The sequence below is a fragment of the Mugil cephalus genome, chromosome 15, assembly GCF_022458985.1.
Source record: "Mugil cephalus isolate CIBA_MC_2020 chromosome 15, CIBA_Mcephalus_1.1, whole genome shotgun sequence".
In the NCBI taxonomy this organism is placed as follows: Eukaryota; Metazoa; Chordata; class Actinopteri; order Mugiliformes; family Mugilidae; genus Mugil; species Mugil cephalus.
The window spans coordinates 268,384-283,098 of NC_061784.1; the positions used below are offsets into that span (position 1 = coordinate 268,384).

At 37.7% G+C, this 14,715-nt stretch overlaps 2 protein-coding genes across 9 annotated transcripts in view; one reads left to right on the top strand and one right to left on the bottom strand.

Moving 5' to 3' along the window:
- Nucleotides 1-1,299: 1,299 nt before the first annotated feature.
- On the top strand, nucleotides 1,300-4,034 carry LOC125021283. Its single transcript, XM_047607278.1, has 4 exons — nucleotides 1,300-1,624; nucleotides 1,734-2,810; nucleotides 2,914-3,082; nucleotides 3,493-4,034. Exons 1-4 carry the CDS (start codon nucleotides 1,414-1,416, stop codon nucleotides 3,617-3,619), a joined length of 1,584 nt encoding a protein of 527 aa, XP_047463234.1. The 5' UTR covers nucleotides 1,300-1,413; the 3' UTR covers nucleotides 3,620-4,034.
- A 1,337-nt stretch (nucleotides 4,035-5,371) lies between these two features.
- The window catches only part of LOC125020698 (angiomotin-like), a 101,386-nt gene continuing 92,042 nt past the window's right edge, over nucleotides 5,372-14,715 (bottom strand). For 7 of the 8 annotated variants that reach the window (XM_047606133.1, XM_047606136.1, XM_047606134.1 and 4 more), the window contains 4 exons: nucleotides 14,442-14,570; nucleotides 13,681-13,913; nucleotides 13,280-13,534; nucleotides 5,372-8,636 (listed from right to left, as the gene is read on the bottom strand). In XM_047606133.1, coding sequence (XP_047462089.1) covers nucleotides 8,503-8,636; nucleotides 13,280-13,534; nucleotides 13,681-13,913; nucleotides 14,442-14,570 — 751 coding nt within the window. In that variant the 3' untranslated portion in view covers nucleotides 5,372-8,502. Of the gene's footprint in view, nucleotides 8,637-13,279; nucleotides 13,535-13,680; nucleotides 13,914-14,440; nucleotides 14,571-14,715 lie in introns of those variants that run through there. The other variant, XM_047606139.1, reaches the window with a different exon arrangement.

Genomic DNA, 14,715 nt, shown 5'->3' on the forward strand with positions numbered 1-14,715 from the left:
AGAATTTCAGCTGCGCTCAATATTTTTGCAGGTACTGTGAAATCAGAAGAACTGAGTTTGAGGCTGATCCAAATGCCGGTGGTCCTCCACGCACCCCAGAGAGATATGACGTGACTGTTGCTGATCTCCAGGCTGAAAACCTCCAAGACATCACAGGAATAAAGGTAAACTCTGTCTTTAATACCCTTCAGTCTTTTCACGTTTCCCAGCCTGGTCTCCCGCCTTGCTTAGGTCATGACATTTTTGAAGGAGTCTTGTCATATGATTTAGCACTGTACTTGAAGAACATTATAAAAAAGAAAAAATGGTTCACACACTCATTCTTAAACAGGCGCATCAAACAGTTTAAGTACAAAGGATCTGAAGCACAGACAAAGCCATGTGCTATGAACCCTGACAAAGCCAAGTTATCAGGGCAAGCCATTCAAAACTGGAACCTTTTGAGATTGCTACCAGTTTTGATTAGTGACAAAGTGCAAAACCATGAGGATGAAGTATGGCAGTTAGCTCTCCAGCTAAAAGACATTGTGGATCTTATTTGTGCTCATAACATTTCCTTGCCCCAGATAGCATATCTTGACTTTTTGATCCAGGAATATTTGGAGTTGAGAAAGACGTTGTTTCCTGAAAATCAACTAAAACCCAAGCACCACTATTTGCGCCATTATTCAGCACTAATCTTGAAATTTGGTCCATTGATTAGGTTATGGACGCTTAGGTTTGAGAGCAAGCACAGTTATTTTAAAAGATGTGCCAGACACCTGAAAAACTTCAAAAACATTTGTCAGACTCTGTCAGAGCGTCATCAGATGTATCAGGCATATCTTTTAGCTGGGCAAGAATACAGTAAACTACTGCAAGTGAAGGACAGCTTTGCCTTTTATCCCAACCTCTACAGTGACACTATTAAACATGCAGTCAGGGGGTTAGCCTTTTCACAAAGCAATACCACAGTTACCACAGGCATTCAGTACAAGGGCACTGCATATAAAAAAGGGCAGTTTCTTGTGTACAGAAATGATGAGTATTTGGAGTTTGGTGAACTTCTACTCGTCTTGATTCAAAATGACACATCTGTGTATGTTTTGATGGATATCCACAAAGGTGTCTTCCTTTCAAAATACCATCTGTACTCTGTGACAAAGGACAGTCTTGGGTTACAGTGTATCAACATTAATGACCTGCCCGATTTCTGTCCTTTGGTATCGTACATTCTTGATGGATACCAAGTCATACCACTAAAGCACAGTATTGTGGAAAAATAAAAACCAAATAAAGCTCACTTGGTTGTCACTGCAAATAGTTTGACATTAATGCAAGTGTTGGCTGATGCATCTCCCTGCTCTGTTAAGTGTATGTACTGTATATTTTTTCTGTTCTGTTTGAAGGTGACATTTCTTCTTCAAGGCAAATATGAGTGACTTGGAGCAAACCTTCCTAGATGTTGCCATCATGGAAGTCCTACCAGAACTTGAAGAAGTAAACAAAAATATCCTGGAAGAGCACTTGCAGTCCATTGGAGTCGAGACGTATGACGATCTACGCTTCGTAACAGAGGCTGATTTGATGACAGCATTAAGACCTATACAAGCCAGAAAGCTTCTTTCCGTTTGGAAACAGAAATGTAAGTACAAACAACACACAACTATTTAAAATCAAAAGCAGACATGGACATTGTGTAATATTGTGCTTTGAATCATTATCTTCTTCTTTTTTTTTTTTGCCATTTAAAGACCAAACTCCAGAGAACAGCTCACTATCATCTGTGGAAGCCTCACCTATCCAGTCGCTGTCATCGCAGTCTGTTTCACCCCAAAGTTCATCATCAACCTCCTCCAGGAGCCCAACACTTGACACACAGTGGGAAGAAAACTTTGAAATTCCATGGAGTAAATTTCCTGAGGAAGTGATGCAGTCTTTGGAGAGGGGAAAAAGGCCAGGCTCAAAACTGAGGCGGCAAATGGTCCGTATTGTTGTAACTGAGATGATGGAAAAATGCCCTCATGTAGGTAAAAAGCATTCAACTGACGTTGCAAAAAAAATGGTGGCAAAATATCCCAAATCTCTGAAAGATGTAATAGAGGGCGATGTTGTTGGAGCAGGTTACCACTCCCTCGTAAAACAATTGCAAAACAGAATTGAAAATGTGAGGCGCTCTTCGACCCCCAAAATAAGAAAAAGAAAACATCAGGATGACTCAGACCACACAGACGAGATCCCGTTAGAAGAGAGAGCAGCAATGCAGGACACTTACGGCTGCATCAGATGGAATGTGAAATTTCTGCCACTTCAAGAAACTCAACAAAGCCAGCAGCAAAAGATGGAAAAACTCAAGATGATGTTCCAAAATTCTGATGCCAATCCAGAGGAGGTAAAATGTCTAATGAAGTCCACTTTTTACACACAGCATCAGCATATCAATCAGGGAAAAAGTATCAAATGCCTTAGAGAGGAGTGGCCCTTTTTGTTTGATGAACTTGGCATGTCAGTACACTTCATGGAACTCACTGGGATTGACCTCAAAGAGACATTCACACGAAATCTGGATTTGAAGGGAAAAAGGCTTCACGACTACTTGACCACAGTTTGTGTCAACAAGAGCAAGAAGTTCCTTCAGAATTATGCAAGGCTTCAGAGGATGCGGGGACCACAGAGTGGCTGCTCAGATGATGTGATAGAGATGGTCCTGCTACTGCTCAGCTACTTTGATGAGAAGGAAGAGTTCATGTTCTTCCATGTCGAAGATACGTGTCTGGCAGAGGAGGTCCAACTGGAGCAAGTGCCTCTGACACCCGCTGTTATTGTCTGTGGTAAGTCTATTTTTTTTTTATTATTATTATTTGCACTGTTTATAGAATTTGTCCTGTGAATCCAGCACTTATTAATATAACCTGTTAAATATTTTGTTAATAGGACAGTCCTGCTATTCCTCAACAAGGTATATGCTGTGTCTGGATCGAAACCTTACCAACACAAACATCTCCTCCTTCATCCCTGCATTGTGCCTCATGTTCGGGAGCTACTACTGTTTTAATATCCACTATCCATCTGAGCTGGCTTCAACTCTGGAGTTTCTTCAACGGTGAGTAAACATGGCTTGCTCATTTCTCTGACCTGGGACTCTGGGCCCTGGAGTCTGGCTCTGAGTTCCTGGTCGTAACCCTTTGGTGCAGGTCCATTCAAATATCGTTCCTCCAGGACGAAGGTTTTGTAGTTATGAGATAACCAAATGAAATATGCCTTTTACATTCATCACTAAACCCTATCCAATCAAAATCCAAAGTCTGCAAAGGTTTGTTTACATGATTGGTTGTTTTTACCTGTTAATACTACTGAGTAGCGCCCATTTTTTCAGCGCCAACTTTTCACATTGACCTTCATGGCGTCGCATAGCTCACAGTAATGGAAAAAAGTACTAACAGTGAGACAAACAGTCTTCCCAGAACAAAAGACTTGCAAGAAGAAAATGCTTAATGTGCTTTTATTCTACAGGTGCTTTTTCTCGATAAATCCAGAAAAAGGAACCAAAGTAGAGAATAAAAACAACAAGCGTCCTTTCAGCGTGAACCCACGAGTCCTCACCCTGATACAGGAACTTGCCGATCACGAGTGGCGTTGAGCCTAAATGTGGACTCTGTCTGTGGAACTTCAGTAGGAAGTTCAGTAGGTTAAATAAAACAAAAAAAAATTTAATGTTCTTTACATGTTGTATATGTTACAAAAAAACTACTGTATACTGTTGAACATTCCAGACAAGAAATGTCAGTTGTTGTTCAGTGTTTCAACCTGTATTCAGTCAAAACATCCATTACTTGTTCCTTCTTTGCATGTTGTATATGTTAAAAAAAACCCTACTGTATACTGTTGAACATTACAGACAAGAAATGTCAGTTGTTGTTGTTGTTCAGTGTTTCAACCTGTATTCAGTAAAACATCCATTACATGTTCCTTCTTTGCATGTTGTATTAAAAAGAAGAAAAATCATCCAATTGAAACTATTGATGATGGCTGTTAAATAAATATTCCAAAAGTGGTATTTTCCTCTCGTTTTTTCTCATGATGTATTTTTGTATGTTTTGGTGTACGAGTAGTATAAATAATTTTGCAGGTTTATATGTAAATTTTACATAATAACTTGATTATTAAAACATAAAAAATACAGTATATTATGAATAGATTTCATGTATGATATACAGAACAGCTCCATTTAAAATGAAAAGTTTTACTGTTGTTCTACCAGTTTAAATTAGTTTTTTATTTGATATTTCCCTCTTAAATTGATCATTTATTGATGCACAATAAGCAACTATTACATGTAAAAAAAAATACAGGAAATGGTCTATTTATATACATCACTGTTATGTGAAATGAACACATTCTTTTTGTAGACTTAACAGTTTTTTAATGTGATTCAGATGTAATTTAAATCACTGTAAATCAATTAACATATTTTGACCGTAAAATTATCCACTGTACGGCTGTATTTTTTACAGGGTTTCTCTGGTAACCACAGCTGCCAGCGTTTTCCTGTAAAAACAATAGTTTTTTTTTTTACAGTGTGCACAGAGTGCGTTAATGACCTTGGAAAAATTCCAAAAGCAAATTTTGAAAGTTTACATAAAATTAAGTTTCTTGGGCAAAAATCATGCCATTTGGGATCACACAGTAAAAATTATGGTCAAAAAATGAGTGAAAAAATCCTTTTTTTGGCCAAAAATGGGAAAGTGAATTAGCCTCCATTTCAGTAAGTTTAAGGTCATTTCATTATAATAAATGTAGCTAAATAAAAGAAGCTAACGCTAAGAGCTTTATTGAGAAGTAACGATTGCTATACAATACTGTAGTATCCAACCGGATGTTAAAAGGATGACGAGGAGTAATCAAACATTCCATTTATTGTTTTATTGTTTTATTATTATTTATTGTTGGAACTGAAATAGTTATTGTCGACCGTAACTACAACATCCACAAACTTATCTGACAGTCCTCCAGAATGTAACTTAAGAAATAACTTAAGGTATGACTTCATCAAAAAATACGGCATAAATTAATATTACCTTACACTAAATGTGAACCACAACACCAGGTTTCTGTGCCTGGATTCCAATTGTTTCTTAATAATGGAGCGTTCCATTTACTTTATATCTTTATATGCTTTTCAAATTTGTTGCTACAGTCAATCGCGCAACAGCTCTTCCCATTTCTTAAATTTATATTACTATTTAGACTAATGCCTTTAATCTCCATGCCTAACTGTCACTTTTTGCCACTCAGTGGCCGTAACCATGGAGACTTTGCTTGCTGTGACGTCACGTGCTTTCCCTCTATCGTACTAATTTGCATTAACCGGTAAACACCAGAAACAACCAGATGTTATAGTACTTATTTATTGAACGAGAATTAAAACAAACCTGATGAGTAATATAAAACTGCTTTAACTTGCATGTGATTGTAGAGAAATGAAATTAAGCAACACATAGCCTGAACAAGTTTAACAAACATTTCCTTAAACAATAATCATCATGCAGATATTGGCATTTTACTGTGTTTACAGTGAGTTCTTCTGTTTTAATTGATTTTAAATAGTCTTGTCACATTATTAGAAAAGAGTTTGTACATTCAGGAAAATGGATTACTACTTAAGTTAATAACTGAACAATATCTTTACAATATTGCCTTTAGTGACTGAGCTTAGCAAGACACTCAAATTGCAAGAGAAGAGAAGCAGTAAAGACATAGAATGTTAAGTAGGAGTTAAAAAAATGGCTTCATGGTTTCACATACACTACCGGTCAAAAGTTTTTTGTATTGAAATGTATGCAGTTTAATGTCTCATTTTACTCTGGAATGAAAGCATGGATCAAATAAAAAAAAACTGAAGTTAAAAAATAAAAATCATGGAATCAATATAATATTCCAAAAATATATATGAATTTCAACTCATCAAACAATCTTCAGCTGATTTGACAAGTGAACTCACTTGTAACATTATTTCTTTCTAAAATGGAAATCACATATTTTTCTTCTGTCCAGCTCATCACAAACCAGCTCCATGGGGTTAAAGTCTAGAGACTGGGCCATCCACTCCATGTTTTCAAGCTTTCCATTTTGTTTTTATTCTGAGGTAGTTCTGGTATAGCTTGGACTAAAGTTTTGGGTCATTATCTTGCTGTAGGATGAAGCCTTGAGCAGCTATACCAGAGAATACTGTGCGTTGATCTAAAACGTTTGACCAGTACTGTATACAAAAAGTATATACTCCAGTTTGTGTTAACTGGGGAGACAGTCTGGTGCAAGTGGGCCATTTGAGCTCTCAGGGGGGATGATGAAGACAAAGATCTCTCACGTAACAAAATGTTTCCTTTCAAAGTTTTTACATGGTATAGAAACTAATCTGGCAGCATTAGGCATGAACAGAAAAAACTAATTTGAAATGGGCACACAGCAGAAGTGTGAAAAAAAACCTGCATCATTAGTTTCAAAGAAAAATGGAAAAAGCAGTTTATTTATAGACAACAATTTTGACACGTGTGTTGTAGGGACTGTGGTTGTGTTGAAACAATCCATTGACTGACAACAACCCTTTTGTTGAAGTAATTTTTAAGTATATACAGTATGTGAAATACTGTATTGACTGGTTCCAACTTATGTGTGAATAAATGCTTTTCTTTCAAAGTAGAGAAGTACTGTAACACTGATTAGAGACGTCTGAGCTCCTTCTGCAGTCTGTTTGTTGGTGCCTTACAACGGATTAGTTTAAGATTGAAGATTAGTTTTCAAATTATAAAACATCCAACCCACTGCATTTTCTTTACCAGGGAGAAAAGCAACTTGATTTTCAATATATTTGGCACAAGGATGTCAGATTTCTACAATAAAAAATCATTTTGACCAGTGAGGTTAGCTCTTGGTGCTTAACTTGTCTGATATATTCACTTACAACACACAGTGCATTCCTAATTATATTATTACTGGGATGAAGTTCTAATAAATTACTGGTCATCATTTATCTTTGGTCTAACATTTTTGGATTTTCTTTATTGGAAATTTAAAAACATAAATCACAGAAACAGGCTCAGATATTTTTGACTTTATGGCCTGATTTATGGATGGAATTTTCTATTAGCTGCTTCCACAACCTAGAAATGGCTGCATGACCAACACATGACATCATACACACATATAGTTATAATATAGTATTATGTACGCCCTATTTAACTATATCATACATTTGCATGCCAATTTACTGATATGAATAGAGACATTTGATTCTAAACATGGTTACCTTAGTTATCTTGACCCACGTGAAGGTTATTTCAAGTGACATGTAAATGTATCTCTTATTTAACATTCATTTAAACAAGAATCATTTTTACAGGGTGAATACAAATCCATTCTTTTATCTTTGGTCAAGATTCTATGATGGTGAGTTTTGAGACTGTCCAATCAAATGAAAAATATTCACAGTCAAAGCCAAACACTTAACTGTATATAAAGTAATGCAAAACTGTCACAACCTGATATGAAGGGTGCCATAGCATCTAAGCTGATAACCCTTCTAGTCTGTTGTTATTTCAAATCAAACCTGACATGTTTGTTCATTAACCAGCAAGATGAAAGACAGGAATTGAAAAGAAAGTGCATTCACAACATACTTGTCACTTGTGACATATGCACTGCATTTCTGACCTTGACCTGATGATACTACTACTAAAACACACTTTGAACTTGTTCTTCAAAGACATGAAGTTTTTATGAAGGAATGATTAAGGCCCTCTGCTAAGAGTGACTCCAGCCACTGTTATAATGCAACCAGGGTGTGCTAGCTGTCTCTATGTATATCATCTATGTATGCCTTCAAAGTGCTTCTCTTACAGGAGTGAAAGTAGATGCAGATTTAACAGCAGCATCAGTGAGGAGAGATTTCAACTTTCAATAACAATAATAATAATAATAATAATAATAATAATAATAATAATAATAATAATAATAATAATAATAATAATAATGTATTGATCCCACTGCTATTTGACCCATCCATTCATTTACACAGTACTGTGTGCAGTCAGAGTAGTAGGCTGCAGCCTCAAGGGGGGTCGCACCCGGGGGGCAATTTGGGTGCCAGGTCCTTGCTCAGAGCACCTCTGGCATGGACGTGGGGAGAAGAAAATCGGGATGATTTGGTCCCAAGCTGCATCTCTAAGCATTACTCCACAGCTCCCAAAAATAGCAGAATTTACACAGCAGTTTTGCAAAACTGGTTCAGATAACAAAAATCTAAGCTAACTTTGTTGAGTTTTCCTACAAAGGTGATAAACAATGTTTTAGTGAAGAATGAAGGTAATATTGAAAAATACACTCAAGTTGGAAGTACAACTATGAACCACCCAGAAATATAGGTCTGTCAACACAAAGCTACAGGTTAGCAGTATGAAACAGGAATGTGTGCTATTCTTGTGTTGTCACTCATTTTGTATGACGTGTTGTACAGTGGTCATTGGTTCAGATGAGGATCTCCACAATATCTGTGTCCAACTCCTGATGCATTGATGGGGCTGGAGGAGGAGCCTGATGCTGTAAATGGGACTGGAGTGGGAGCCTTCGGTCCGCACTGCTGCTGTGAATTACTGGTACATCTACACAGAGATAATCAAATGATGAGATGATCAGACAGACACACAAATGCACACTACTCAAAAAAATCTGCTGCATTGGTGTGAAAAAGAAGCAACATGACACAACACAGGAGAAATAGTTTTACAGGTGAAGGCCATTGAAATTTTTCCCTTGTCACATTTTCTGAATGTTTGATTCTAGCCAAATACAAAAGTAGTGACAGTGTCAATACTGGTAGCATGATTTGATACCTGGACCATACTGAGGTTGCAAAGACAGCCAAATGTACCATTGCCAGAAGGTTTGCCAAGTCTCCCAACATTGTCTCAAGAGATTCCAAGAGACAGGCACTCCAGGAGAGATGGACAAGATTGTAGAAGGCCCTCGATCCATCAGCAGGACCAGCAGGTATCTGCTCCTTTGTGCAAGCAAGCTCTACAAAATGACCTCCACCAGGCGACTGGTATGAATGTCACTGACCAAACAATAATAAACAGAATTCATGAGGGTGGCTTAAGGGCCCAGTGTCCTCTAGTGGTCTCTGTGCTCACTCACCCGCACCATGGAACTCAACTGACAATTGCCATAGAACACCAGAATTGACAGGTCCACCACTGGCACCTTGTGCTTTTTAGATGAGAGCAGGTACACCCCGAGCACATGTGGCAGATGTGAAAGGATCTGGAGAAGCTATAGAGAAAGTTATGCTACCTGTTCAGCATAACCAGTTTTGGTGATGGGTTAGTGATTGTCTGAGGAGGCATATCCTTGGAGGGATGCGCCAACCACTACAGACTAGACAATGGCTCCTTGACCGTCATTAGTTAACGTAATATCTTGGAATTATTGCAGACCCTATGCTGGTGCAATGGGTCCTAGATTCACACAAAAATGCCCAGCCTCATGTGTATAGTATGCAGGCAGTTCCAAGTGGATGAAGACACTGATACAACTGACTGGCCACCACTTGTCTGACCTAAATTGCCAGGTTGTATCTCAGAGTGTCCAGAACATCAGTGATCCGGTGGTCCAGAAGAGATAGCCCAGGACACCATCCGTCATCTCATTAGGAAACATTGTCAGGTATGCATACACGCATGTGTGGGACATACCAACGTCTGAATACCATTTCCATTTGCTGCAATAAAGTTAAAGCGAAATGGACTAGGCTGCCGCGTAATTTTTTCACATTGATTTTCAGGGTGTCTTTGAATGCAGTCTTCTGTAGGTTGATAGCATTTTCTTTTCTATGAAACAATGTCATAAATCGACGCCACATCATGTGTTTTCAAAGTGTTCCTTTTACTGTTTTGAGCAGTGTTCAAACATTTGTACACACCTTCTCATTCATTGTTTTTTATTTATTTTTACTACTGAAGACATCAAATATATGAAGCAATGTATATGGAATATTCCAAATAGTATGTAGCAAAGAAAAAAATGTTAAATAACCATATTATGTTTAATATTTTAGATTCCTCAAAGCAGCCAACATTTGCTTTGTTGACAGTGCTGCAGACCATTGGCCTTCTCTCAGTGAGATTCAATGTGATTCTCTCAATCACTTCAAAAGTGTACCACAAGTTCATTTGTGGAATTTCTTGCCTTCTTAATGGGGTTGGGACCATCAGTTGTGTTGTGCAGAAGTCAGGTTGGTACACAGCAGGCATCTCTATTTGACAACTGTTAGAATTCACTTACCTATCAACTGAGCAAAGAGAAAGAACAGTCCATTATTAACTTCAGCTCTTATGCCTTCGGGCATTTTTATTTTTATTTTATTTTTTTTATTTATTTTTTCATTTATTTTTTCACTTAGGCTATGTTACAGCTTGTGGCTTGAATTTCTGTAGGAACTCGTCTCTTTCTCTTCTCTCTTCTCCAAATTTTGAAATCCTTTTACTCTCACGTCATTTATAATCTCATGATGCATTTTGCACCCTCTGGACACCTTTGTGGCACATGCAAAAAAGAATCATAAAATCCTCATACATCTGTATTTTTTCAGCCTTCTTTTCATAAATCACTTAAACAACTTCAGACCTGCTCAAAACTACCAAAAATTTCAATCATTTTCAGGATTTAAACACTTTAAATGCCAGTCTGAAATTATCAAGTTTCATGGTAATTAGAGTCTTAGATATGTCAAAGATTAGCAATAACTGATTTGATTGCATTAGTAATTTTTTATGTAGGGTCAGACACTCCCTCTGGACCCCTTCATGGCCAAAAATCCCCCGTGGACTTCCATTATAACAACACTTTTTAATCTGACTGCCATTCTAATATATAACCATGCATTCTGTGATGTCAACATTTCATTTAGAATTAAACTAGTGATATTTGACAGTTTTACTGTATTTGATCAGATTCAATCGTTTTCTCATTGTAGGTCGATGCATGAATTTCTTGTAAATTTCCCATTTATTATAAAGGAGTCACATGACGAACAGCGGCCCCAAGTGTGTGTGTTAGTTTGTGTGTGTGGTTTTGTGTGCGTGTGTAAGAGTGACAGTGTGTAGCATGAACAGATCATTTCATTGTTGATAAAGAACATCTTCCTTGGAGGGATGTTATTAATGACTCTTGCATGAAATTCTTTTATTTCTACCATTTTATATGGTGAAACAACTTCAACGTCAAAATCTGATTCATCAATGTGAACATCTATTGTGCAAACTGTAAATATACTGAATCCCTAGTTTTCTTCTAAATTAAATGTTAACATCAAGAAAGTATGGTTTAATATTGGAATGGCAACCAGATTAAAAAATGTGGTTATAATGGAAGTCTATGAGACACACGAAGGTGTCTAGAGGGAGTGTCTGACACTGCATAAAAATACTAATACAATCAATCTGTTTCATTGCTTATATTTGATATATCCAAGACTGTAATTACCACCAAAGTCCCATCCACCTACTGTTTATTTTATGGAAAATAATTAAGTTTTTTTTTTGTAAAAAACATTTAAAATGTGGAATTTTCAGACTGGCATTAAAAGGGTTAAAAGGTTAAAATACTGACAATTATTCAAATATTGGACGTTTTGAGGTCTGAAGTTGTTTCAGTGATTTATGGGGGACTATGGGGGATTTATGGGGGCTCAAAAATATTGATGTATGAGGATTTTTTGATTCTTTTTTGCACATTTTTCACGAAAGCGTCCAGAGGGTGCAAATTTTTTTTTAAATATGACACTACATACAAAATAATGATGCAATTAAATCAATTTTATTGCTAATCCTTGACATATACAAGAATCCAATTATCATCAAATCCCTATCATCCTACTGTTTATTTCATAATATTTTTTTTTTCTAAAATACAAAAAAAAAAAAAAAAACACTTTTAAAACTTCATATTTTCAGTCAGGCACTTAAAGGGTTAAAATCCTGAAAACTCTTGAAATTTTGGTAGTTTTGTGCAGGTCTGAAGTTGTTTAAGTGGTTCATGAAAAAAAAAAATTGAAAATAATATTGAAGTAAAAGGATTTTATGGCGGTTTCTTTATGCGTGTACATTTTTGACACAAAGGTGTCCAGAGGGTATTAAATTTGAGGAGGGCATAAGGGTTAAGGACTGAAGGTCATTCAGTCCAGAAAATAAAAAAACTTTTTATATGTCCCTACATGGAGTTGCCTTTATGGTTGAATCGAATAGAAACCACTAGTAAGGAAATAATAACAAGCAGAAGAGAATTGTTTTGGCCAAGAAACACAAGGGATGTACATAAGTGGACATCTGTACTTTGGTCTGCTGAGTCCAAATTTGAGATGTTTGGTTCCACCCGACGTGTGTTTGTGCGACACAGAAAAGCGTCAGATAGTTTTCACTGTGAAGCATGGAGGTGGAGGTATGATGGTGTGGGGTTGCTTTGCTGGTGACATTGTAGGGGATTTACTCAAATTTGAAGGCATACTACAGCAACATGCCATCTCATCTGAATTGGATTCATTTTCAACAGGACAGTGACACCAAACGCACCCTCAGGCTGTGTAAGGGCTATTTGACCAAGAAGGGGAGTGGTGGAGTGCTGCACCAGATGATCTGGCCTCTACAGTCACCTGACCTAAACCCAATCAAGATGGTTTGGGATGAGATGGCCCACAGAGTGAAGGGAAAAGGACCAACACGAGCTTAGCATCTCTGGGAACTCCTTCAAGACTGTTGGAAAAGCATTTCAGGTGACCTCATTAAGCTCATCAAGAGAATGGCAAGAGTGTGCAATCCAAAAGCAGCAATGAAAGCAAAGATGGCTATTTTGAAGACTCTATCTGTTACGCAAATGTTTACTGTTATTGCGGCCCACACTGAAAAAAGTTTTTATATACGCTTACCATTTCAGATATGTACAAATAATTAATTTTCTTGAACAAATAAATGCACCAGTATAATTTATCTGTTTCATTAATTTGATTGGGTTCTCTTTGTCTACTCTCTGGATTGCATATGGTACTTTCTGAACTGTATATGCTGATGTTTCAAGTTATTTTTATGTAGAATTGTAAAATTATGAATGGTGCAAAAATGGTGGATTGGCTCTGAATATAAACTGTAGATATGCTTTCAATAAAATACTGACGTAGGTAACACTTTCCTGATACAAGACCTCCAAATAGTGGCAGTGTGGCATTTCTGAATTTCTGACAGTGTAAGCTGACCTGCTATGCGGTCAGGGATGTAGATAGGGCTGGGGCTGGACAGGCGAGCTGGCAGTGTCATGCTTTGCAGTGCTGGAGTGCTGGGCTTGCTGGTGTCCTGACTCTGACCCTTTTCAGTTTGCGTGCAGCTGTCCCTGCTGCTTGTCTTTGAGTGACCCGCAGTCATCGGGGTTGATGGAAGAACTGGAGAGGGAGATGATGAGATTGACTCTGTCCGTTGAGTGTCTGAGCGAAACTCAGGACCCAGCAGCACCCCTAGAGGAACAAGAGAAATGCTGTTCAAAAAGACTGACATTTACAGTTGTTACAAATTATTTCTCACCTCCAACTTTCCTTCAGTTTTCTCACACACAATTAAATCCTCTACATTAAAATTAAAACGAAGGACTGTTGGTTCTTACCAAGACTGCCCTTCCAGTTAATGTCCTTGCGTTCTTCTGTGATTGATGAACCACTGAGTCCAAGGCTGTGGGGGAGCAGTCCTGAACCACCAGTGTTGGAGATGGACATAAGGGACTTCGAAGGCCTCATGACAGATGGTGTATCTGACTTGACAGGCTCCTTCTTAGAGCGCTGGTGGAGCACCTTGATCATGGCATCTTTCTCAATGATTTGTGCATGGAGATTCTTTATCCTGGATAATGAAGTGTCAAATGGAACCGCAGTTACTGTGAGATAATGAGACTAAGTATATTCATTTCACAGTTGACCCAGACCAAGGAACAAACTGCTACTTTTAGAACTGAGAAGCTTCCTGCACCATCGAAGCTAGTGACATGGATAAGGACATCAATCAACCAAAATATTAAAGAGCAGATTAGTTTTCTGTCATGTTGTTCATCTCACATCTTTCAACCAAACTAACTAACTTGACAAACACATAATCTCAACAAGTAAACGTGAGTTTGATATGAAACCATTAGTGTGTGCTCTAACATGTCAACCAGTGCGTGCCATCTGTCTTGGATACAGTCGGTCTACAGTGAATTTGTGGCTGTCAGCTATGATAGATAGCTTCCAAAAGTTTACAGCCAATACCATGTGACTTTCAGAAGAGAAAACACGGAAACCTTCTGTAGGTCGGAAAGTCGATAAACACCCAAAGGTTAGTTGATATTTCCGTGACCAGGTGTCAGGGAATATGTATGTATATTTGCTATACCTGCTTTCCATGTCCAGACAACGACGATTAGCCATAAGAATTTCCTCTTCTTCCTTCTGGATTCGAGCCTCCACAGATGTATCGTAACTGCTGCAGGGAGAGTGGCTTATCACTGATGTAGATGTATCCCTGCAAATGGTAAATGGTTCAAATTAGCTTGAACATTTTTCTTTTGTTTAGTTGTTTTTTTTCCCCATAACCCTGTTAAATAGACTAGAAGCTCAGACAAGTAGTAGCCATCTGAGCAGTTTTAAGTCATAAATCCCACAAGCTG